At 29.6% G+C, this 25,143-nt stretch overlaps 3 protein-coding genes across 7 annotated transcripts in view; 2 read left to right on the forward strand and 1 right to left on the reverse strand.

The window, feature by feature from the left end:
* Positions 1 to 18,851, reverse strand: part of LOC130678274 (tight junction protein ZO-1) — a 29,173-nt gene extending 10,322 nt beyond the window's left edge. For 2 of the 5 annotated variants that reach the window (XM_057485399.1, XM_057485403.1), the window contains exons 1-4: positions 18,390 to 18,851; positions 17,322 to 17,502; positions 10,515 to 10,587; positions 139 to 946 (exon numbers count right to left, since the gene is read on the reverse strand). In XM_057485399.1, coding sequence (XP_057341382.1) covers positions 139 to 946; positions 10,515 to 10,587; positions 17,322 to 17,502; positions 18,390 to 18,684 — 1,357 coding nt within the window. In that variant the 5' untranslated portion in view covers positions 18,685 to 18,851. Of the gene's footprint in view, positions 1 to 138; positions 947 to 2,161; positions 2,780 to 5,738; positions 6,396 to 10,514; positions 10,588 to 17,321; positions 17,503 to 18,389 lie in introns of those variants that run through there. The other 3 variants (XM_057485402.1, XM_057485401.1, XM_057485400.1) reach the window with 3 other exon arrangements.
* On the forward strand, positions 11,103 to 15,279 carry LOC130678276 (facilitated trehalose transporter Tret1-like). The gene is made up of 2 exons (XM_057485405.1): positions 11,103 to 11,631; positions 12,613 to 15,279. Exons 1-2 carry the CDS (start codon positions 11,511 to 11,513, stop codon positions 13,938 to 13,940), a joined length of 1,449 nt encoding a protein of 482 aa, XP_057341388.1. The 5' UTR covers positions 11,103 to 11,510; the 3' UTR covers positions 13,941 to 15,279.
* A 1,245-nt stretch (positions 18,852 to 20,096) lies between the features above and the next one.
* Positions 20,097 to 25,067, forward strand: LOC130663789 (another transcription unit protein). Its single transcript, XM_057463256.1, has 3 exons — positions 20,097 to 20,251; positions 21,874 to 24,004; positions 24,810 to 25,067. Exons 2-3 carry the CDS (start codon positions 21,883 to 21,885, stop codon positions 24,986 to 24,988), a joined length of 2,301 nt encoding a protein of 766 aa, XP_057319239.1. The 5' UTR covers positions 20,097 to 20,251; positions 21,874 to 21,882; the 3' UTR covers positions 24,989 to 25,067.
* Positions 25,068 to 25,143: the final 76 nt, after the last annotated feature.

Consider the following 25,143-nt stretch of genomic DNA (forward strand, 5'->3'; position numbering starts at 1 on the left):
AATCCGTCATCCTGGACTTTGGCGGTACTTGGACTAAACTTAGCGATGTGGGTACTCAAATCAGCGGAAATTTACCGTAGAATTCAATCCCACGGTCAATTTTTCACTATCTCTAGCCCACAAAAATATATCACTTACCTTCAGGTCGTGGGGGTGGCGGCCTCGGTGGATCTACTGTAGGAGTAGCCGGTAAATCTAATTGACTCAACGAAACATCCATCAGAGGACCTCTGGACCTCCCACCGGCACCTCTAGGCGCTAGATTACTTTTGTCATCCGTTTGACGAGTTGGTGGCGGAACGTAAAGATTCTGACTGCTGTAACTTGCCCCCGATAAATATTCACCAGCTTCTTTGGCAGTTGAGTAGTTCGAAGCAGCGGCAGAAGTCGAAGCACCGGGCTCACGGGTTACGACAATTGACAGCCGATCCTTGCACGAGTCCATTATTTTTTTAGCCTCCTTCAGACTCATGTTGTCTGCAGGAATCCCGCCAATTCTGGTCACCAGGTCGCCAGGTTTAGCTCCAGTTTCTCTAGTGACTTCTTTGACGTAAAGTCTGCAGCCCAAAACCAGACCAAAGTCATCTTTTTTGTTGTTACGAGTCAGAGTCAGCCTGTGAGTCTGAGGCTGCGCTGGCTGAACCTGCGGTATCACAGATCGTCGCTTAACCACCAGCAGAACTGTCGATCCTGAGTCACGAAGAACTCGAACAGCTGCTCCATAGTCTGCACCTTCTAGTGACACACCATTGGCTGAAATTATTCGGTCGTTAACTTGCAATTTTCCCTCTGCTGGGCCCGCTTTCAAAACGTCCGAGATCGCGATCGCGGGGTCGCCATTAGTAAAATGCGGGTTGTCTCTTCCTCCGGAGACTGCGATCCCAAATCCATATCCTGGCACTCGGGTCACTGTTACGTGATGCACTTCCCATCCTCTGTCACCGACCTTGAACAAAAAATTTTTATATATTTATATATATAGATATGTAATGTCACCAAACAGGTTCAGAGGTGACGCATGCCCGAAGAATTCCTTTATGCTATTTTTTAATCAAGGATACCATTGAATCACATTCCTAATCCCTGACACATTTTTTTTCGACGTTATCCTCTATTTTATAAATCTGCGTCTTATAATTTTTTACCGTAAGTCCTCAGAAAATTTTTTTAAAAATATACAGACTGTGGGGCTAAAAAGTTGGCGCGATTCCACGTAAAAAGAGTACCAACAACGATATATTTGGAGCAGGTACTCAGGACTTGGTCTACTTGTCATATTGATAAAAATAGTAATTACGGTAACTTCTGGCTTTGAATATTTTTTTTAAGTACAGAGAGCATGAGATTAGTGAAGAGGGCGCGATTACACGTGAAATGAGTACCCACATGCCCAAGTTCGGAGTATTGATTAATTTAATTGTAAATTAATTAATTATTAATGTAATTTTTTACTTTAATTAAATATAGTGGTGTGGGTACTCAAACGAGAGAAAATGACGTCACAAAGTCAACTGTACCCTCAGTTTTAATAAAAAACAAATTTTCAAAATTTTATTTGAAAAAAATTGAAAAAAAAAAATTTTTGTTACGATTTTCAAAAACTGCTACGAATTCCCCGTCGAATGAGTACCGACAACCCTATACCAAAAAAACAATCATTCCCTATTTTGTTGTTACTTAAATAATTAACAACAAAATAAATTTAGCACTTCCGGTGCACATTACCCAAACCTATTGATGTGGGTACTCATTTTACTCGTCATCGCATTCTCTCTTCACCCCCACCCTCAATTTCTCCAAAAACTAACTGACATTCCAGTTACACAAATCACCCATCAAAATTATCAGATCCCGATATCTAATATCGCCATTTAAAAGCCTAAAAAATATTACTCATAGTCTATCATAGTCCCACACTAATAATCTCAAAGTCCTTGAGTGACTCATTGCCATAAAATTTCTCAATTTTCCTTTTTCCAATTCCAAGTTTCTCCAACTCTCTATCCGTCACAAGAATTTGTCCCCTCCCTAATGAAAGTCACATTGCCTACTTTTATAATATTTACTATTACATATATTTATCTCCCGATTTTTTTATATACTGACATTTATCCCCCACCCCTCGATTTAAAATAAAATAATTACTTAATTAATTAAATACCTCATTAGGCTGCGGTTGAAGGCCATTGGTACCGTTCCCATTATTAGTATTATTAATAATATTGCTATTATTAATATTACTATTGCTGTTATTATTATTATTATTAATAATATTGTTATTATTAATATTATTACTGCTATTATTATTATTACCACCTAGCCCACTACTATTATTATCATTTCTTTCCATTACAGCACTTGCACATCACCGAAAATTCAAAAATTTCCGCATTTAATTCAAATTAAAAATTTGAAAAAATTTCTTTTTTACCCCATTTACTAAAGAAAAAAATCAAATACTTTGCAATGACAAACTGATGTCCGTATGTACGTGTACTGAGACACGAGATAACTGAAAAAATATTTTCAACCTTCTCTACCTGTTGCACATTCCGATTCCCCCACTACTTTTAAACAAAACTTTTACTCTTTATTTTTTTTTTATTTTTTATTTACTTGAGTTCAGTAGGATTGTAATTTACGGTAAATTTTTCGCGAATTATTTTTGAGATTTTTCAAAATAAATATTTTTTAATGAAATGTTTTTTAATTTTTTTTCCCAAAGGTTTTTTTAATTAGAGGTGAGTTTAAAAGGTTCTAAAGTTGACTGATCGGGTTTTGTAGGAACGAGTTTATACTAGGGTACTTAGTATACTTTTATTTACTATAGTTTTAGTATATATATATATGAATATATATATGTGTGAATTTATATATATGTATGGAATTTATGTATGTATGTATGGGTATAAATGTATGAGGAGTTGGCGAGTATGAAGGTAGAGGGCGTATTTTTTTTACCTGACACACCTTTAATTTAAAAAAAAAAAAATTTCAATTTTGAGAAAAAATGATTTTGAATTTTGTTGTAAAATTTTTCACGATTTTTGGAAATGGAATTTGAATTTGGAGTTAAAATTTTTTTTTTTGTATAAAAATAAAAGGGAATTTTTCGAAATAATTTTGAAATTTAATTTCTGAGTGAATTTTGTAATAAAATTTTTTATTTTTTTAAAATGGAAATTTAAATTTGAAATTTAAGTGAATTTATTTTTGTATAAAAATAAAAGGGAATTTTTCGAAATAATTTTGAAATTTAATTTTTTACTTTGAATTTTGTAAAATAAAATTTTAACTGATTTTTCAAAAATGGAAATTTGAATTTGAATTTTAAATGAATTTATTTTGGTATAAAAATAAAAGGGAATTTTTCAAAATAATTTTGAAATTTAATTTTTGAGTGAATTTTGTAAAATAAAATTTTTCCTGATTTTTAAAAAATGGAAATTTGAATTTGAATTTTAAATGAATTTATTTTTGTATAAAAATAAAAGGGAATTTTTCGAAATAATTTTGAAATTTAATTTTTGAGTTTGAATGTAAAATAAAATTTTTTCTGATTTTTTAAAAATGGAAATTTGAATTTGAAGTTTAAATGAATTTTTTTTGTATAAAAATAAAAGAGAATTTTTAGAAATAATTTAGAAATTTTTGAGTTTGAATTTTGTAAAGTAAAATTTTATGAGATTTTTTGGAAATTTAAATTTGAGGAACTGAATTTTTTTGGAGTAAAAATAAAATTGGAGTTTCTGGAAAAAAACTTTAAGAGGAATTAATTTTGAAATTAAATTTTGAAATTTTGAATTTTGTGGGTGGGAGGGAATGGGTGGGGTTAAGAGAGAGGAGGGAGAAAGAGGGAATGCAATAGGACATTCACTCGGGAGCGCGATTTCAATGACCGGCTGTCGGAAACACAATATTAGCATTACATAGTTGGCATAGTTTTTAATCCCTGGTAATTGCTAGTAATTTTATTGCTGGGTTATTATTTATATTTATATTCATTAATTATTGTTGTTAAATTGGTTTGTTTTCGTTCACTCAAATGGAAATGAATTTTTTAATTAACGAATTGTTATTTTCTTCAATTAAATATTTTTATTTTCTGACCAACGCGAGTTTTTAATTTTAAATTTAATTTTTTCCAAAAAAATAAAAAAAAAATATTTATTTTTGGAGTTCAAATTTATTTCAAAAAATTTGGAAAATTTATCCCTCAAATTTTACTTAGAAAATTTTCCAACTAAAATTGACCCTCATAAATTTTAGAAAATTGAATAAAAAATTCTCACATTGCGAATTTGAAAAAAAATTTTTTTTTTGATTAAACTTATAATTTATTTGTACAAAATTTTATATACATTGATATAAAAAATATATACTGTATATATGTGATGCTAATAAAATAATAAAAAAAAAAAAAAAAAAATTTGCTATAGTTATTTCCTTTTCTCACCGGAAATCCTTAGGGTTTTTCCTTCTCATAAGCTGATTAATTCAAAGAACTACTCGTTTGGTTTAAAGGTCATGTACTCTACTCAAGGTCTTATTTTAATTACACGGATTGTAAAATAATAAACATTTTTTATTCGATCGAAAATTTATGTATGGGCGGTGTCTTATCAAGTGGGCGGTTGAATCTTATCAAAATTAAATTACCGAAATTATTAGAAAAAAAAAAAATAATAAACTACCAAAAGTACTAATATTTATAACAAGTACTAAAATTATTGTAATTAAAAAGTAATAAATTCATTCGAAAAATAACGATTCGAAATTTTTCTTAAAATACTAAAAATACGATTGTTGGAAAAATTTATAAAATTAGTATTTTGAAAAATTAGGATTCTTCAATATTAATAGTAGTGTTTTTTCAAAAATATAAAATTAGTACTTTACAAAAAATACTAAAATTACCATTACTAACGAACTACTAAAATAAATGTTCTTATGAAACCACCGAAATTAGTATTTTTAAACATGAAAATTAGTAGTAAAAAATACGAAAATTACTATTTTTAAAAAGCTTTACAAAATAAATCAGGTCAAAAAACTACTAAAATTAGTGTTCTCCCGAAACTACTAAAATTAGTATTGTTACAGAACTACTCCCAGTAGTATTTTCTAAAAAATTAGTATTAGTAAAAAATATCGAAATTAGTATTTAAAAAAAAACTCACAAAATTAGTACTCTTAAAAACTACCACAAATACTATTTTTAAAAAAACTACTAAAATTACGATTTTCAAAAATGTATCAAAATTCGTATGTTGCTGAGCAACTAAAGTACTACTTCCAAAAAATTAGTATTCATAAGAAATACCAAAATTAGTATTTTTAAAACACCTCACAAAATTAGTACTCTTAAAAACTACCACAATTACTATTTTGAAAAAACTACTAAAATTACAATTTCAAAAAATCCAAATTCGTATTTTGCTGAGCTACTAAATTACTGCTTCCAAAAAATTAGTATTCGTAAAAAAACCAAAATTACTATTTTCACAAATCTACTAAAATTACTATATTTAAAAAATTTATCAAAATCCGTATTTTGTTAAGCTACTAAAGTACTATTCCCAAAAAATTAGTATTCGTAAAAATACCAAAATTACTATTTTAAAAAAACTACTAAAATTACTATATCAAAAAAATTTCCAACTCCAAAATTCAAAAAATCCACCAAAATTAGTACTTTTCAAAAAACCACCAAAATTACTTAAAAAAAAATTTTTTACCCTCCGTTTTCGTCGATGTCTTCTAGTACTCGTACTACAATTGTCACCAAACATAAATTCATCCTTAGGTACAACAGTCCCATTACTATGTTTCTTATATTTATTTTTCGTTATATTTTTACTTTTTGTCCGAACACTATTTTTTTTACCGAACAGTTTGCTTAAAATTTTCATTATTTAAATTTGAATTTAAATTGAAACCTCTAATCAATTAATGAATTTAATAAATGATTCAATTTTCCATAGCAAGTTTAAAAAAAAGTGCGTCCACTTGGTATGATGCTCATAAAGGCACTAAAGTTACAACCGTGTAACGATTAAATGTGTAGTAACAACAATATAAATGTATTGTGGTGTACGAATAAAGTGTAAAGAAGCAGATACATATATCAGTAACACAAAACATGTGGATGTACTGGGAATTATAATGTTGCACGCTATAGCTCAAGTAGTAAATTGAAAAGAGAGCATCCTATTACGCACACACATATTCATGTGCATGGATAAAAGACTTCCAAGACATTTACACCGTCAACACGCCCCTATTTTATTTAAATATCCTGAGAATTTATTTTATTTTTAATCACAACATTTAATTATTTATAAATTAATTGTTAATGTTAATGGAGGTTTGATATTAATGTTAACAATGTCTGCGAAATCGAGTGTAGATGTTCTGTGTATTGAAGAAGACTAGTATGAACGGGAAACGGATTTGGAAACCTCATAACGTCAGATTAAAAAATAAACATTTTTTTTTCTAAGTGTTATTACGTTGGTTTTTTTTTTATTAATTTATAAGATTATCTGGTTGTTTTATGTAATTATTTATTTTTAGATGATCAATAGTTTTAATGTTTTTATTTTTTCAAAGAAGAAATGTTAGGAAAAAATTTTCAAGTTCAAGAAATTTGTAGATTTTTGGAAAAAGAAAAAAATTTTGAGCTTTTCATTGAGAAATTTTTAATTTAGAGAAAATTTATCGGTATTTTTAAGATTTTTGGGGAAAATTTCATATATGATCATATATAATTGCATATGATGAAGATCATGCAGAGTGATATAGAAGGATATGTGATCATATACAAATATATGTGAATATATATGATCATATTTAATAGTATGTGTATCTATATATGATCATATCTGACAGTATGTGTGGTCATAAGTCATATCTGATCATAAATAAATTAAAATATGAACATACTTATTAATATATGTGATCATATATGATCATATCAGATACAATATATGATCATATATGATTGCATATGATGGAGATCATATACATGATGATATAGAAGGATATGTGATCATATACAAATAAATATGAATATATATGACCATATCTAATAGTATGTGTGTTCATATATGATCATATCCGACAGTATGTGGGGTCATAAGTCATATCTGATCATAAATAAATTAAAATATGAACTTACTTGTTAATATATGTGATCATATATAAGCATGTGATCATATACGATCTGATAGAGTGGATGATCAGAAATTAATGTAAATTTGGTGGTATATGAACACATATAATCATATGTAAACATGGGTGATCATATCAGATACAATATATGATAATATCTGATGCACGCATGATTACAAATTAATCTATACTTAATCATACATAAACAAACGGGATCACACATGATCATATGCAAACAATTGTGATCATATATGATCATTTCTGATAGTATGTGTGTTCATATATGATCATATCCGACAGTATGTGGGGTCATAAGTCATATCTGATCATAAATAAATTAAAATATGAACTTACTTGTTAATATATGTGATCATATATAAGCATGTGATCATATACGATCTGATAGAGTGGATGATCAGAAATTAATGTAAATTTGGTGGTATATGAACACATATAATCATATGTAAACATGGGTGATCATATCAGATACAATATATGATTATATCTGATGCACGCATGATTACAAATTAATCAATACTTAATCATACATAAACAAACGGGATCACACATGATCATATGCAAACAAGTGTGATCATATATGATCATTTCTGATATGGTGTATGATCAGAAATTAATCATAAATTCATTATATATGAACACATACATGATCATATATAAATATGTGTGATCATATATGATCATTTCTGATAGGGTGTATGATCAGAAATTAATCAAAATTTCGTCATATATGAACACATATAGTCACACATGATCATATATAAATATGTGCGGTCGAATTGAGTCGTTTAATCAGAGAGTACAATTCACCGAATAAGATTAAAGTCTTCATACATATCGGAAACCTTTAAACTTATTAATATAAAAATAATTATCATTTTAGTTATATAGTTTTTATCATTTTTCTGTAGAGCATGATATAACTGATTTAGATACTCTGAAAGAATCATAGAAAATAGTAGTGATGAAATGAAATTTATGTTACATCAAGCATGTTGTTTATCGTCGTAACTTAATTTAAGATATATTTATGTAAATATTAATTTATTTTAATTTATTTTTTGCATATTTGTTGTTGAAAAAAAATAAAAAAATTTTAATGAAACAATTATTATAAAACAATTATTATATATAATTGTAAATATTTTTAATTTACCTTGTAAATTATTTTAATATATGTTACCCTAATATTTTTCACCGCAAAAAAAAATTCTGTAATTTATTACAACTATTTTTTTATGATTCATTTTATTTTCTCTATTTTTTCTATAAGAAAACTATAAATCGATCTCATCTAATTAAATTCTATTATTTATTGAAGTTATGAGGTTAAAAAAGTGTCAAAGTAGAGAGCTTTTAAGCTCACTTTTTATTTAACTCTCTTAATAAATGATTTATTAACAGTTCATAAATATTCATTAATAATTAACAAATATTTATTTATAGTTAATAAATATTTATTAACAGTTTACGAAGTTGTCTTTAATAAATGATTTATTAACTATTAATAAATGTTTGTTAACTGTTAATAAATCGCAATTAATAAATGATTTGTTAACTGTTAATAAATATTTATTAAATCATCCTATCCCGATGAAAAAAGATTTTGTCTAATCATATATGATTATATATGTTCATATATGATTATATATGTTCATATATGATTATATATAATCATATATGAAGTTATATATAATCATGCATGAATATATATGGGGTCATATATAATTATATATGACCCCATCCATAATTAGATCTGATCATACCTGGCTGTTATAAGCCCATATATAAGTCTATATATGATCAGATCTGATTATATATGAGTCTATGTACAATTAGATATGATCATACCTGGCTGTTATAAGCCCATATATAAGTCTATATATAATTAGATCTGATCAGATCTGATTATATATGAGTCTATGTATAATTTGATATGATCATACCTGGCTGTTATAACCCTCATACATAAGTCTATACATGATTAGATCTGATCAGACATGATTGATACAAACCCATATATATATAATTAGATATAGGACTATATATAATTAGATCTGATCAGACATGGCTAATATAAATTCATGTATAGTCGTGCATAAGTTTATATATGATTGGATCTGATCAGACTTTATTGGTATGAAACCTATAAATATTTAATTATATATATAGTTCCAATAAATGTATAGGGGAAGGGGGGGAGGCAAAAGGGGTTAGGGTAGGCAAAACGGGGTACCCCCAAAATTTGATAAAAAAAAATTTTATATTTTAAATGGTTTTTAAACATTCCAAAATAACTTCTGTAAATATAATTAAGCGTTACTTTGAATTTTTTTTGATAAACTTTTTCAAAAATCACTTGTCAGTTGAAAAATATTAATGACGTTTGTTTTATGATAAAAACTATTAAAAATTTTTTTTCTTCTTTTGTATTCAATAAACATGTAAAATATAATTTTTCTTCATGTAAATTACTTAAAAAAAAATTCAACTTAATCAAATTCGTTTAAAATCCAGAAATTTTTTTTTTTTACCTTTTTTCGGGGGTATCCCACTTTGCCCGCAGAAATGAAAAAATTTTTTTTTCAACGGTAACTGAAAATTTCTTCTATTTATTTTGAATATCATTAAAAAAAAAAAGATTTAGCGTATTTGAGTCCTCGAAAACTTGGTATTTCCTTAAGTACCCCCTTTTGCCCCTCCCTCCCTTATATTAAATAATATGACAATTTTTTAATATCAAAGTTATTAAATTTTTATTCTGTCAACTATCAATCAAACTTAAATCCCCAATACTTAAAAAATGTTCAAAGGCTTCGGCAGCAATTAAAAAGTATAAAGTATCGATTTGATTATTTGAATTAAGTAATGCCATAAACTTTTATTAATTATAAGTGTAGAACAGACTAGAGGATCAGACTACAATCTATCGATAATCAAAGTTAAGCAGCATCGGCGTGGGACATTAATTGGACGGGTGACCTCCGACTATATTCGTTCATGCATGATCATATATGAGCATATCTGTTCATATATAAACAGATCAAGTTATGTATGATCAGACCTGGCTAATTTTTGGATCTGATCATATATAGACAATTATGCATGATCATATATGATTAGACAAAATCTTTTTTTATCGGGATGTTAAAAAATTATTTATTAACAGTTAATAAGGCTTATTAAATATTAAAAAATCCTTCTATCAGTGTATATAATAATATATGATCATATAAAAATTTAAATATGATCATACAAGATCACATGATCCCAAATTTCCTTTCCCTGTCATCTATCCAGCCCCTAATTTTAAAAAAACTCACCGGCTCATCAACAGGTTCATCAAGGACCTCCTCCTGAAACCCACTCCACCTCTCAGGTTCTCCGATCCCCTCGCTAATCAACAAAAAAAAATAAATATGTCATTAAAAAAAAATATAATAAAATAAAAAAGTATCTGAGAAAAGTAATTAATAACATTAAGACCCGTAATCTTTGATAAGTGATGATAAGATTAGACATCCTAACATTTTCCATTTAATCCAATTGCACCTACGGCATTCACTCATTTCAAGGTAAAATTAAGTATAATAAATAAATTTATATATTTTTATAAATTTATTTATTTTTTAGTTTTTTTAATCTTAATTTCGAAATGTGGACAAGGAAGTGGAGGCGTACTAAATATGTAGATTATCTACTAAGTGATACAATACACACATCTACATATGTATATATATATATATATATATATATATATATATATATATATAACAAAATCTTTTAGTTGTGATTGGAGGACTAATCACGGGGTTTGCGTTATGAAATGTAACGAAGGAGAGGAAGATTATCTGGCGGGCTATTGTCATTTATTCAACAGTTGTATCAAGACAATTCAACTTAAAAGATCACTCAACTCATATTATTAATATATAAATATATATATTTATATTTTAAATAATAATTCATTTTATCGGAAATGGAATCGAATAAAAAAAAATTTTCTATCCTGGAATTATAATGGAAAAAAAATTAATTGTCAATATATATATGAATGTATATATGAATATATATGTATATATGAAGATATAATAGTTAATTATTGGTATATAAATCTTCAGAGATAACGAAACGAGACAAGATTGTCAGTGTAATAAATGTACATTCAGTTCGAGACTTTTAATTGTCGCGGTTGTTAATTTTGACATTTTTTTTTTTTGTGAATTTTTTTTTTTTTTATTTTTTGTTTATTTGGGTTCGGTGGATTATTGTTACTGTGATAAGTAAATATTTTTATGGAGTGATAGTGGGGCTGGATCATGGAAATGGAAATGATGGAGGATAAGGACAAGGGAAATGTGGTCGAGCCGATGCTAATTAAGAGCACGAAGACTTTAATTGAGGGAAAAAAATTTTTTCAATATACATCGACGCTTATTGGTGAGTTTTCGGGAGCGGTTCTTTTATTTTATTAAGATTTTTTGATAATGATAATGATATGAGTTTAATATTTCTTATCGGGCTAAATATAGAACGTAGATTTGTTGAGATTGCAATTAAATTATTGTCAGAGGGATTTTTTATTGAAAAATTTTTTTTTTTTTGTAATGGAAGATTTTTTTGAAATTTTTTTTTTTTAATGGAAGATTTTTTTGAAAATTTTTTTGTGTGAATATTTTGATTTTTTTGAAAATTTTGAGGATTTATTTGATTTATATGAAAATTGAGGAAATTTTTGAAAAAATGTGAAAAATAAAATTTTTGAAAAATTTTGATAAAAAAAAAAAATTTTGAAATTTTGAAACATTCAGTGGAAGATTTTTTTGAAAATTTTTTTTCTAAATATTTTAATTTTTTGAAAATTTTGAGGATTTATTTGATTTCTATGGAAATTGAGAAAATTTTTGAAAAATAAAATTTCTGAAAAATTTTGATGTAAAAAAAAATTTTGAAATTTTGAAACATTCAGTGGAAATTTTCCGGTAACAAAATTTTTGATAACAAAAAATAGTTCGATTTTTGAGAAAAATTTATGTAAAATTTTAAATTTTTCAAAAAATTTTTTAATTTCTGACAAAAATTTTTAATTTAATAAAAATTTTAGAAATATTAAGTGCGATTTAGAAAAAATAAACTTGGCGGCAAATTTTCAAAAAAATTTAAATTCAAACCGCCAATTAAAAAAAAAAAAATTTCGAATTCTTTTACTAGAATTAGTAAATAAAAAAAAATAATCAATTGCAAATAATAAAAAAAATTAATTAACAGATTAATCGGTCATAAAACTCATTCGATAATAGATAAACAAAATCAATATACTTATAAATATATAACCAATATCTTAACCTTCTTTTGTTCATCACCATGACCCGAATAAAAAAAAAAAAGAAAAAACTAACATCGCAAATAATTTATTTACAGCGGGACTGATGTCAATGCAAGCAGGAATGAATTTAAGCTGGACCTCCCCAGTGGGCCCGTACCTGACATCAGAGACCTCATTCCTGATCGACATGACGGACAACAAAATGTCCTGGGTCTGCGCACTGATGGCCCTGGGCGCCATAGTGGGGGCGGTTCCCGCAGGGAAGGTCGCGGACAAAATAGGCCGGAAGTCAACGATAATAATAACCGCGATTCCCTTTTTGATTTCCTGGCTGATGATAATCCTGACCCGGGACCTGGTCAGCCTCTACGTCGCCCGATTCATCGGCGGGATCGGGGCCGGATCCGCTTGCGTCTTAGTCCCAGTTTACATCGGTGAGATCTCGGAGCCTTCAATCCGCGGGGCCTTGGGGTCCTTCTTCCCCCTCCTTTTTTCCACCGGCGTGGTCTTTGTCTACGTGGTCGGGGCCTACGCTGACTACATGGCCTTCAATATTTCCTGCTGCCTAACCCTAGTCCCCTTTGTTTTGATCTATTTCTTGCCCGAGTCTCCAATGTGGTTGGTTCAAAATGGCCGCATAGCAACAGCGGAACGCTCGCTTCGGACTTTGCGCGGCAAAGACTACGAATTTAAAAAAGAAATATCGATTTTGCAGGAAGAGGCAGACAGAGTCGAGAGCAGGAAGGGCGGAATTAGAGATTTGATCGGTACAAGAGCGGGCAGAAAGGCTCTGGGGACTTGCGTGGGCCTGATGTGGTTCCAGCAAATGTGCGGCATCGACGCGGTTCTGTTCTATACCGTGAAAATATTCAAAGACGCGGGCAGTACAGTGAATCCCTTCATTGCCACGATCATTATTGGGATCATCGAGGTCATAATGGCGGTCGTGGTCGCGTCTGTGATCGACAAATTTGGGCGCAAGCCTCTGCTGGTCATCTCGGGAACTGCGATGACCATTTGCTTGGCGGTCCTGGGCTACTACTTCAAGTTGCAGGCAGAAAAAGTGAACCTCGAATCCGTGGGGTGGCTTCCGTTGACCTCCTTGGCCCTTTTCAATGTCGTCTTCAGTGTCGGCTATGGGTCGGTACCTTTTGCGGTAATTTCGGAACTTTTTCCACCGGAAACTAAGGGCGTCGCTAGTAGTCTCAGTATTATGGTCAACTGGAGTCTGGTTTTTGTGGTGACGAAATTTTTTCCCAGTATGGTAGACGCTACGGGACCGGATGTTACCTTTTGGACATTCGCAAGTATGGCGGCGATGTCGGCGGTCTTTGCGTTTTTCTTTGTGCCCGAAACAAAGGGAAAAACTTTGCAAGAGATTCAGACAAAGTTATCGATACATAAAATTAAGCAAATTATATGAATGTAGTAATTTTTTTTGTAATTTGTGTTAATAGAAATTTTATTATTTAATGTGTATATATTGTGTTAAATTATTTATATATCGATATATCGAAATTTGTAATCGATATATCGAATGGAACTTTGATTTATCGATAGTTAAGTTTGATATTTTTTATAAAAATTTTTTGGATTTTAAAAATCGATATTTGAAAAAAAATCGATATATCGAATCTAGTAGGCGATTTAAGACAATAAATAATCGATATCTCGAAGATAAGTTCGATATATAGAATGTAGTGATTGATATATAAAAATAAATTGATGTCAAATTTAAATAATCGATATTTTTTTACGAAATATCGATGTATCGAAAAGACGATAGATCGATTACGTAATGCAAATTCGATGTATCGAATCGATTATTTATATGAAATATAAGCGTATTGAAAAAATCGATATCGATATCGATCTATCGAACCAATAAAAAATCGATGTATGGAAATAGATTTTTAAGAAATCGATATATCGAATTAAAACTAAACGATAAATCGATATTTTATAGTAAAAATCGATTCCATAATCGATGTATCGAATTAATTAAAATTCCATGTATGGAATTCGAAAATTAAAAAATCGATAGATCGATTCCTAAATCAATGGATCGAATGTTAAAAAATCGATAGATCGAATCAGTAAAATTTAAGTATATGGGAATCGAATGTTAGAAAATCGATTTATCGAATAAAAAATACTCGATAGATCAATCCCAAAATCGATGTATTGAATGTTAAAAAATCGATCTATCGAATATAAAAAAATCGATGGATCGAATCAGTAAAATTCTAGTATATGGGAATCGTATGTTAAAAAATCGATTTATCGAATATAAAAAAATCGATAGATCGATCCCAAAATCGATGTATCGAATCAATAAATCAGTGTATGAAAATTAAATATAAAAAAATCGATATCTCGAATTAAATATCGATATATCGAAAAAAAATCGATATATGGAACCCAACTCGAAAAAATCGGATGCCGATTTTTAAAAAAATTCTACATATCAATAAAAATTTAAAAAATTGAGTTAAATCTAAAAAAAGCGCATAAATTATTATTATTATTATTATTTGAATGTTTTTTTAAACTGCCACTTGCCAAAACGAGTCGTACAATCCAGTTGTGTTTGTTATGTCGTACACATCATTTAATGTTAAAAAATAGTCCAATTGATTGTCTATGTAATTTCGGTAACCAGTGTACATTTTACGTATTACTTTGTATTATTATTATTATTATTATTATTATTGTATTATTAGCATACACTCGTTGTATTTACAATAAAACACTTTTTATTATTACCCGCATTATTATTTTTATAAACATATGCCCGTTTGTAACTTATATATAAAATTGTGTTAATAGAAACAGTAAATACTGGAGTGGAGCAAAGTATGGAACAACTTTTGGGATGACGATGATGCAGATCTAGAAATAATCTGTAAATAGCAATGAACTCTCCCTTCTCCCTTTTTTCCTGCTCTACTTTTTTTTTTTTACTTTTTTAAGAGGTTTATTTTTACCTTCATATTTTGACTCATACATATATCTCTCTATATCTATATATTTATACACAGAGAATGGGGTAAAATGAAACACGATTTTTTTAAAAAAAAACCTAATTTTGAATTTTTTTTAGGGACCAGTTTATAAATTTATGAGACCTAGGATCTAGAGATGAAGAATGGAAAAAATTTCAAAAGTTTCTGTATTACAAGAGCTGTAAAATGACCCATCATTTAAGGTAATTAGAGTAGTAATTACTGAGTAATTTTAATTAATTACCAGATTTTTAAATTTAAAAATCGAGATTTGAAATTTTATTTTTTGAATAAATTAAAATTAATCAGTAATTTATGGGGCAATTTTACTTTATTATGGGTCATTTTCAAGGGAATTTAATGAGGAATTTTATAAAATTTGAATGGTTTCTTAATTTTGATTCGAGAGGATGTGATTAATTTTCGAATATTATTACTTTTGGCGGGAAGTAATTTTGAATTTTTATTGGAGTCAGTTTATAAATTTATGGGGTCTAGAGATCTAGAGATGAAGAATGAAAAAAATTTCGGATGATTCTGTATTAAAAGAGCCGCAAAATGACCCATTATTTGTAGTAATTAATGAGTAATTTAAATTTATAGCAAAATTTTTAAATTTGGAAATGGGAAATTTAAATTTTATTTTTTGATTAAATTTAAATTACAGTAATTTATATATACGTTTTTTTTGACAGGAAGAAAAAAAATTAACTATATTGTCTTTTATCGTCTGTCCTTATAATTTATTTATATTGTATAATATATATATCTATATATATATAAACTGTAAGAGATGATAAAGAGATAATAACGAATTAAAGTGATTGTAATAATCCTAGTGATCATTGACCTAGTGGTTGTTATATACCGAGTATGTACCATCGCTACCATCTTTACCATCGTGGTAATTCGCAGAATGTTGGGTACGTGTAATGAGAGAAATAATTAACAAGACAAAAGCTTATTTATTTATATAATAATATTATATTTCCTGTTCTCAGCAAATTAAACTCCCACATTTTTTTTTATTTTTATATAATTAACCGCAACTCCTGAGTTTTCAGGTTTAGGTAATAAAGTGTAAGAATATTTTTTCTAGCCCTTTTAATTCTCTACAAAAAATCTTCCTTAACTTTTTCCTCTAAACTCAATCCTTTTACCGCAATTTCAATTTTCCGTAACGGAGTTTAAAAAATCACGAAATTCCGTATTTCAAATTTTCATTTCTCAGAAATGCGATAACTCCCAAAATACCAACTTTAGAAAAAAAACCAAAGAGACCTTTTTTGTAGCTCTCTAAATTTTCTACAAAAAACTTTCTCAAATTTTTTTTCCAAATTCTATTTTCTAGTCACAATAAAAATTTAAAATTTTCTCTAAAGTTTTTTCAAAAAGTCCGCTAAGAATTTTCTATCTTAAAATTTAATTTCCGGCTTTTCTGTCGAAGATATCAAGAAAATGATAAGGAATAATTTTATAGAAAATTAAATTTCCTACAAAAATGGTCTCTGTGACTTTTTACTCAAAGTCAATCCTTAAGGAGTTATGGAAATTTAAATAAAGTTTCTATTTTGAAAATAAAAAAAAAGTAAAATCGGTCTACTTTTTTTAAACTTTCATGCAACAGCGACCTCTTTTAAACGAGTTTTGCAATAAAAAGGTAAAAATAACTCATGTAACTACTAGTTTCCGCGATTTCCGGTTTTTCCAGTATAAGACTCTTTTATTTTAAAAACCATCCAATGTCAATAGACATAAAAAATATATATATATATAAGGAAATGTCGATATAAACTCACCAGTCTTTAGTACTTGACTCGTCGTTGTAAATAATATCAACATTTTTGGTATCTTCTTGGTCATCCTCGTCCTCGATTGTTATCACCAGAGAATTTTCTCTGTTTTCCTTAACATCCTCATCATTTTTCTGCTCCTCTGACTCCTTTGGTTCCTCTTTGTTTTCATTTGTTTGATAATTCCCTGAAATAAATAATGAATTTAATTACCTGCCTCAACTGTAAAAGGAAATTAATTTTAAATTTGAAATAACTCGCGAACCGTCGGCTCTAGGGAAAAATTCATTGAAACTTTTTTTGTCGGAAATTGAATTTCCTACAAAAAAGGTCCTTAGGGTCTAAGACCTAAACCAAATATTTCAGTCATAATTACAAAAAGAAAATTATACTCCAGAACTCACGTTGATTTGAAATAAAAAATTCCTCACTTTCTTGAAATTTAATTACCCGGTTAATTATCAGAGATACGATAAAAATGATAAGGACCAAATTTGTAGCTCTTTAAATTTTCTACAAAAAAGGTCCTTATAATCTTAGACCTAAACCCAATATTTCAGCCATAAACACAAAAATAAATTCATACTCCAGAACTCATGTCAAGTTGAACTCAAAAATTCCTCACTTTCTTGAAATTTAATTACCCGGTTAATTATCAGAGATACGATAAAATGATAAGGACCAAATTTGTAGCTCTTTAAATTTCCTACAAAAAAGGTTCTTACAACCTCTGACCTCAACCCAATACTTTACTCACAATAACAAAAATAAAAAGTTACTCCGAAATTGGCCTTAATTTAAATCCAAAAATTTATCACTCACTTAAAATTAAATTACCCGCTTATTTATCGAAGATATGATAAAAATGATAAGGACCAAACTTGTAGCTCTTTAAATTTCCTACAAAAAAGATCTTATAGTATTTTCCCTTAAAATGAATTCCTAAGTCACAATTACAATTTAAACGAAAAAACTCCAAATTACTCCCATAGAAATTGAAAAATTTTTGTAAATCGATAAAAAAATCGATGAATCGATATATTGATTGTAAAAAATATGAAAATAATAATTTACCAGTGACGCTGTGTTGGTCAACTAATAGATCAGTCAAAACATTAGGGCACTCAGCTTCCAAAGCAAAACAAAATTCTCTAAAGGCATCGAAACCTTTTGCTCCGATAATATCGATAAATAAATCGATATCTGCGTTAATTGATTGCTCAGGATTACCAGCAACTGCATCCTTGTCAACGTCATTAATAACTCCTCGTTTAACTAGTACACTTAGCAAATCCGTTGTATTTAATTCCCGTAATAAAGAGGCTTTATGTCTCGATAGTAAAAATTTTATTTCTAACGATCCCGCCATTATTTAGTTTAATTTAAATTTTATTATTATTAATTATTCATAAACTTTATTACGAAAATTTGTTACTGGGCAGTTTAATTTATAATTTAATAAATATTTAAAATATTTAAATATATATAAAAGGCAACAGGTGTCATGCGTGATGAGAAAATGCATCTACGCTTGCTCCCTTTTGTTGAAAAAATTTTTCTATCCCTACTTTTTGTCGTTTTGGTGAATGAATTCACTCACTTCCTCCCCTCCTTCAAAGACCCCCACCCTTTTTTTCTTTCTTTCTATTTTCATTCGTTATTATTGGGCATTAGGCCCTGTCGCCATCTTGGTGTGTCCGCTGGGACTTGGAATTAAAATGGACGCGGCTGCAGATATTTAAATTTGGCGGGAAATTTTAAAAAAGTTTAAATGGAAATTTTAATTTTTTTTTTTGTTGTAAAATTTTGTGGAAAAACGTTTTAATTTTTGAGAATTGATAGAATTTAGATAGACGTGGCTGCGCGGATATTTCAATTTGGCGGGAAATTTTAAAAAATTTAAAAAGGAACTTGAATTTTTTTTTTGTCATAAAATTTTTAAAAAACATTTTAATTTTTGAGAATTGATAGAATTTTTTAATTTTAAATTAAAATTTAATTTTGAATTTTGAATTAAATTTGAAATTTTGACTTTGAGTCTAAAATTCAATTTTTAATTTAAGGAAAATGAGTAAAATTTCAAGTTAATTTTTTTTATTTATTTTCAGTAAAAAATTAGAATTTTTCAAATTTAAAATTCAAATTAAAAATTTATTTATTTTCAAAATTAAAAAAAAATTTTTAAGTTTATAAAATTTTGAATTTCTTAAAAAATATTAAATTTTACTCCAATTTCTTATAAATTTTTAAATATTCAATAAAATTATTAATTTATAAATTATTTAAAAATTTCAAATAAATTTAATTTCCCGCCTTTTCATAGAAACGCCGCCATTTTCATTTCACTCCACAAAAAATAATAAAATAAATAATTTCCTATTCTCCGACATTAAAATAATTAAAAAATTGTCTTAATGACCCAACTAATTACTCATTTAATTAATTAACAACAATAAAAAAAAATTACTCACCAACGCATTCAATTTTTACCAGCGTCCTGACCCGAGATCGAAACTGACCAACGAATAAATTAATCCACAAACACTCAAAAATTTATAACTTTAAATATTAATTACTAATTAATTATCATCATTAATCACTCATTACACTTTTGAAATTAATAATTAATTAAAATAACCACAAAATTCTAACCAAGTGTCAAAAAAATCACCCACTCGTCATCGTCTCCAAACTCTCACTGACCGCGGGTATAAAAAATTCAAACTCCACAATCGCAACTCATGCGCACGCGCCCGCGTCTGCGCAATTTAAAAATTCACACAAACGTTCTACTTCTGATTCTAACCAAAAATAATATAAATAAAAATAAGTGATTACAAGTGATTGCAAGTAACGAGTGATTGTTTTTACAATTAAATTATCTAAATGACAGCAGTCATTATTGATAATTAGTAATTAATAATTAATAATAATAAGTAAGTAAATAACGGGTGTGAATGCAGCAGACATCAGATAAATTTAAAATTATAAATAAGTAGAGTAAATAATTAATAAATGAATATTTATATTCATATTTATTATAAATTTTAAATTTTTTTGACATCTGCTTCATTCATTTTTTTCGTAAAAATATTTAAATTAGTTTTACTGTAGAATTTTATAAAATTATTTCGCTCTGACCAAAAATAACCTCAAATAATTACGATCCTGAAGTTAACAAACAAATAAAAATTTTTGAATTTTATTTTCAACGATTCAATTAAAAAAAACTAAAAGATTCACATGTAGAAAATTAAAAAAACTATACGTGCATTTTTCTTTTCAAATTTATTTTTTAAAAAAAATTCAAAAATTATTAGACTTCAGTCTCATCAAATAATTCATGAGTTTGAATGCAGCAGACATCAGACAAATATTTGATTATTAATGAATAGAGAAAATAAATCATCCTGAAGTTAGCAGACATTTAAAAATTTTTGAATTTTTGTTTTTCAACAAATTAATTGCAAAAAAATAAGATAAAAATATGCACATGTAGAAAATTTAAAAAACTACAGGTGCAAATTTTTCAAATATTTTTTTTTTATGGTTTATCGTCTTAAAAAAAAATCCAAAAATTATCAGACGTGTGCTAACTTCAGTATCATGAAAATAATTGGAAAATTAAAATTTCAAAAAAATGCGCATTTAAAAAATTTTGAAATTTATAAGTGTATTTTTTGTAAATATTTTTTTTTAATTACTTACTCTATTATGATAATAAAATTAGCAGACATTCAAAAATTTTTGGATTTTTTTTAACAAAAAAATGAATATTAAACAAAATATTTTGAAAAATTGCACGTATAGTTTATGAAATTTCCGACATGTGAATTTTTTTAGAAATATTTTTTTTTCATTATTTGTCTGTTAAAAAAATTTTTTTATATTTCAAATGTTTGCTAACTTTACTATCATTACTCTATTTATTTGTAATTGTGAGTGTGAATAATGATATGGTAGTTAGCAGACAATTAAAAATTTTTGAATTTTATTTTCAACACTTCAATTAAAACAAAAAATAATAAATAAAAAAATGCACTTGTAGAAAATTTAAAAAACTATAGGTGCATTTTTTTAAAATATTTTTTTTTTCAAATTTATCGTTTTTAAAAAAATTCAAAAATTATTAGACGTCAGTCTCATCAAATTATTTGAGTGTGAATGCAGCAGACATCAGACGAATTAAAAATTATAAATAAATAGAGTAAATAATTGGAAAATTAAAATTTAAAAAAAAATGCACATTTAAAAAATTTCAAAATTCATAAGTGCATTTTTTGTAAATATTTTTTTTTTAATTACTTACTCTACTTATTTGTAATTATGAGTGTGAATAATGATCTGGAAGTTAGCAGACACTTAAAAATTTTTGAATTTTATTTTTAACAATTTAAATAAAAAAACTAAAAAAATACACATGTAGAAAATTTAAAAAACTATATGTGCATTTTTTTTAAATTTAATTTTATCAATTATTTACTGTATCTATTTATAATCAAAAATTTCTCTGATGTCTGCTACATTCTTACTCATAATAATTTTCTTAAATTGACAGGAAAAAAAAATGTCGAGTCCAAGATCTCAGGGTTCACCTGCAAGATCATACTCCAGTAGATCCAGTGGCTCAAAATCCCGCAGCCCGAGTCCCAGATCAGGATCTCCAGGGTCAGTTGCCTCCAATGCGTCCCGGACTTCCCGTGGATCTGAACGCAGTCATCAGAGCAACCGCAGCAGATCTAGCAAAGCAGCATCTCCAGCGAGCCGTAGATCATCACCAGGTTCACCCAAAAGCCGGCGTTCAAATTCCCGATCTAGATCGCGATCGCGATCAAGATCTGCGTCAGCAGAGAGCAATAATTCGAATCATAGTTCCCGTAGCAGATCTCAAACACCAACAAGTCAGCGAAATAAATCCAGATCTCCCACAGGCACTGCGAGAACCGGCGGATCTAGATCGCGATCACGTTCTGGATCTCCTGGTAGTGTGAAGGGAGCGAGATCTAGGTCTAGATCACATTCTGGATCACCAGCGAGCCCAAGAAATGATAAATCTAGATCAGTTACACCTGCCAGCACCAAAGGAGCAAGATCTAGATCAAGATCACGATCTGGATCACGTGGAACATCAAGACACGCTGGATCTAGATCAAGATCTAGATCTAGATCACGAGCTACATCAAGAAACGCTGGGTCTAGATCAAGATCTAGATCTAGATCACGTGGAACATCAAGAAATGCTGGATCTAGATCAAGATCACGATCTAAATCTGCTGGTACATCAAGAAATGCTGGGTCTAGATCAAGATCTAGATCTAAATCACGAGCTACATCAAGAAATGCTGGGTCTAGATCAAGATCAAGATCTAGATCACCTGGAACATCAAGAAATGCTGAATCTAGATCAAGATCTAGATCTAAATCACCTGGAGCATCAAAAGTAGATCAGGAATCACGTCCAGCATCACCTGGTAGCACAAAAACCGCAAGATCTAGGTCCAGATCTAGATCTCCATCTCCAAAAGCTGTCAGTTCACCGAATCATCAAGAAGCCAAATCCGGTGACGACAGCGACGTAGAAATGACGAAACGTAAACGGACTGTCCGCGAAGGCAGCGGATCTGCATCAGAATCTGAAAAAATCGTGAAACGTCACCGCGCTCTTATCGACACTGACTCCGAGGAAGAGCCTCCAGCCCCAGAGGACAAACCGACCGCCGACGCCCTCTTCGGGGACGCCTCTGACATCAGTTCCGATGACGACAAAGAAAAATCACCAGGGAAATCAAAGTCCAAGTCCCGATCCAGGTCCAGGTCTAAATCCAGATCAAGATCTCGCTCCAGATCCCGAGAACGGTCCTCTCGATCCAGGAGTTTGAGCCGCGAACGCGGGGATCTAGAGCCCCGGGAAGATCCTGAAGAGAAAGAAAAAGAAGAGGAACCAGAACCTCCCCCAGAGACGAGGATCGACGTCGAAATTCCCAAGATTTCGACTGATCTTGGTCGGGAGATCCATTTTGTCAAGCTGCCGAATTTCTTGTCCGTCGAGACCCGGCCGTTCGACCACGAGACCTACGAGGATGAGATCGACGAGGAGGAGACTCTAGATGAGGAGGGCAGAGCCAGACTTAAACTCAAGGTAGAAAATACCATCAGGTGGAAGGACGTCTTTGGGGAAGACGGCAAGCCGACCAAAGAGAGCAACGCGAGGTTCGTGAGGTGGTCGGACGGCAGCATGAGCCTTCATCTGGGCTCGGAGATATTCGATGTCTACAAGCAGCCGCTCCAGGGTGACCACAATCATCTTTATATAAGACAAGGTACTGGTCTGCAGGGCCAAGCGGTCTTCCGGACCAAACTTACCTTCAGGCCTCACTCTACTGAGTCGTTTACTCACCGGAAGATGACGATGTCGCTGGCTGACAGGTCCCAGAAGGCCTCGGGTATCAAGGTACTGAGTCATGTGGGCGCTAATCCTGACCAGAATCGGTACGAGATGATTAAGAAGGAGGAGGAGAAGCTGAGGATGGCCATGAAAAATCAGAGCAAGGTCAAGAAAATTGGAAGTGGGAGGGGCGCGGGTAGAAGTGCTGGCTATGCTGCTGATAATTATAATGACGATGGCTCTGATGACGAGGGAGCCATTTCACTGGCGGCTATCAAGAGCAAGTTTAAGAAGGGAACCAAAGGTGAGTGACCGGCCATTTTTTGGGGAAACTATTGGGTTTAGGGAAAAATTGTAAGAGACAAAAGTTGTAGGGAATTTAATTTCCGGTGGAAAGAGTACCAACAAGCCATACTTGGGGTAATTAAAAAAATAATTGTAGTAATTCGTTACTTTTTTTTGTACTCGTAGTAATTATTTAGAAAACTATTGAGTTTAGGAAAAAATGATAAGAGACAAAAATTGTAGGGAATTGAATTTCCGGTGGAAAGAGTACCAACAAGCCATACTTGGGGTAATTAGAAAAATAAATGTAGTAATTAGTTACTTTTTTGGTACTTGTAGTAATTATTTAGGAAACTATTGGGTTTAGGGAAAAATTATAAGAGACGAAACTTGTAGGGAATTTAATTTCCGGTGGAAAGAGTACCAACAAGCCATACTTTGGGTAATTAGAAAAATAATTGTAGTAATTAGTTACTTTTTTGGTACCAGTAGTAATTATTTAGGAAACTATTGAGTTTAGGAAAAAGTGATAAGAGACAAAAGTTGTAGGGAATTAAATTTCCGGTGGAAAGAGTACCAACAAGCCATACTTGGGGTAATTAGAAAAATAATTGTAGTAATTAGTTACTTTTTTTGGTACTAGTAGTAATTATTTAGGAAACTATTGGGTTTAGGGAAAAATTGTAAGAGACAAAAGTTGTAGAGAATAGAATTTCCGCTGGAAAGAGTACCAACAAGCCATACTTATTTCAAATATTTACTTCATAATAAATAATTTTCAATTTCATATATTTTATCACCAAAATAATTTATCTCTATTACAGTCGCTGCTTCAAATATATATTCATCTGACGAAGAAGGTTCCGATTTCGAGACAACAAGACCCAGAAAGAGTGTAAAAGGCAAAGTACTAAAAGATTCCGACGAAGAATCCAACGCGACTTCCAACAGCGGCTCTGAGAGTGCCGGAGATAACGACAACGCCGACGCTAATAGTGATTAATTTACTTGACTTGGTTAATTAATATCTCTCTCGAATTTATAAAACTAAAATAAATTTTTTATATTAATGTTCACTTGAATTCCGACTGTCTAAAATTTCATTCAAAAAATCGCAGCTCCTCTATTCAAAATTAAGAAACCACTTAATTTTTATTT

This window comes from Microplitis mediator, chromosome 1 (assembly GCF_029852145.1).
Source record: "Microplitis mediator isolate UGA2020A chromosome 1, iyMicMedi2.1, whole genome shotgun sequence".
NCBI lineage: Eukaryota > Metazoa > Arthropoda > Insecta > Hymenoptera > Braconidae > Microplitis > Microplitis mediator.

Bases quoted from the DNA above. Each gene is read 5' to 3' on its own strand.
- LOC130678276 (XM_057485405.1), top strand. From the start codon at position 11,511: ATGGAAATGGAAATGATGGAGGATAAGGACAAGGGAAATGTGGTCGAG. The intron at 11,632-12,612 runs GTGAGTTTTCGG...ATTTATTTACAG, and splicing joins ATATACATCGACGCTTATTG to CGGGACTGATGTCAATGCAA.
- LOC130663789 (XM_057463256.1), top strand. From the start codon at position 21,883: ATGTCGAGTCCAAGATCTCAGGGTTCACCTGCAAGATCATACTCCAGT. The intron at 24,005-24,809 runs GTGAGTGACCGG...TCTCTATTACAG, and splicing joins GTTTAAGAAGGGAACCAAAG to TCGCTGCTTCAAATATATAT.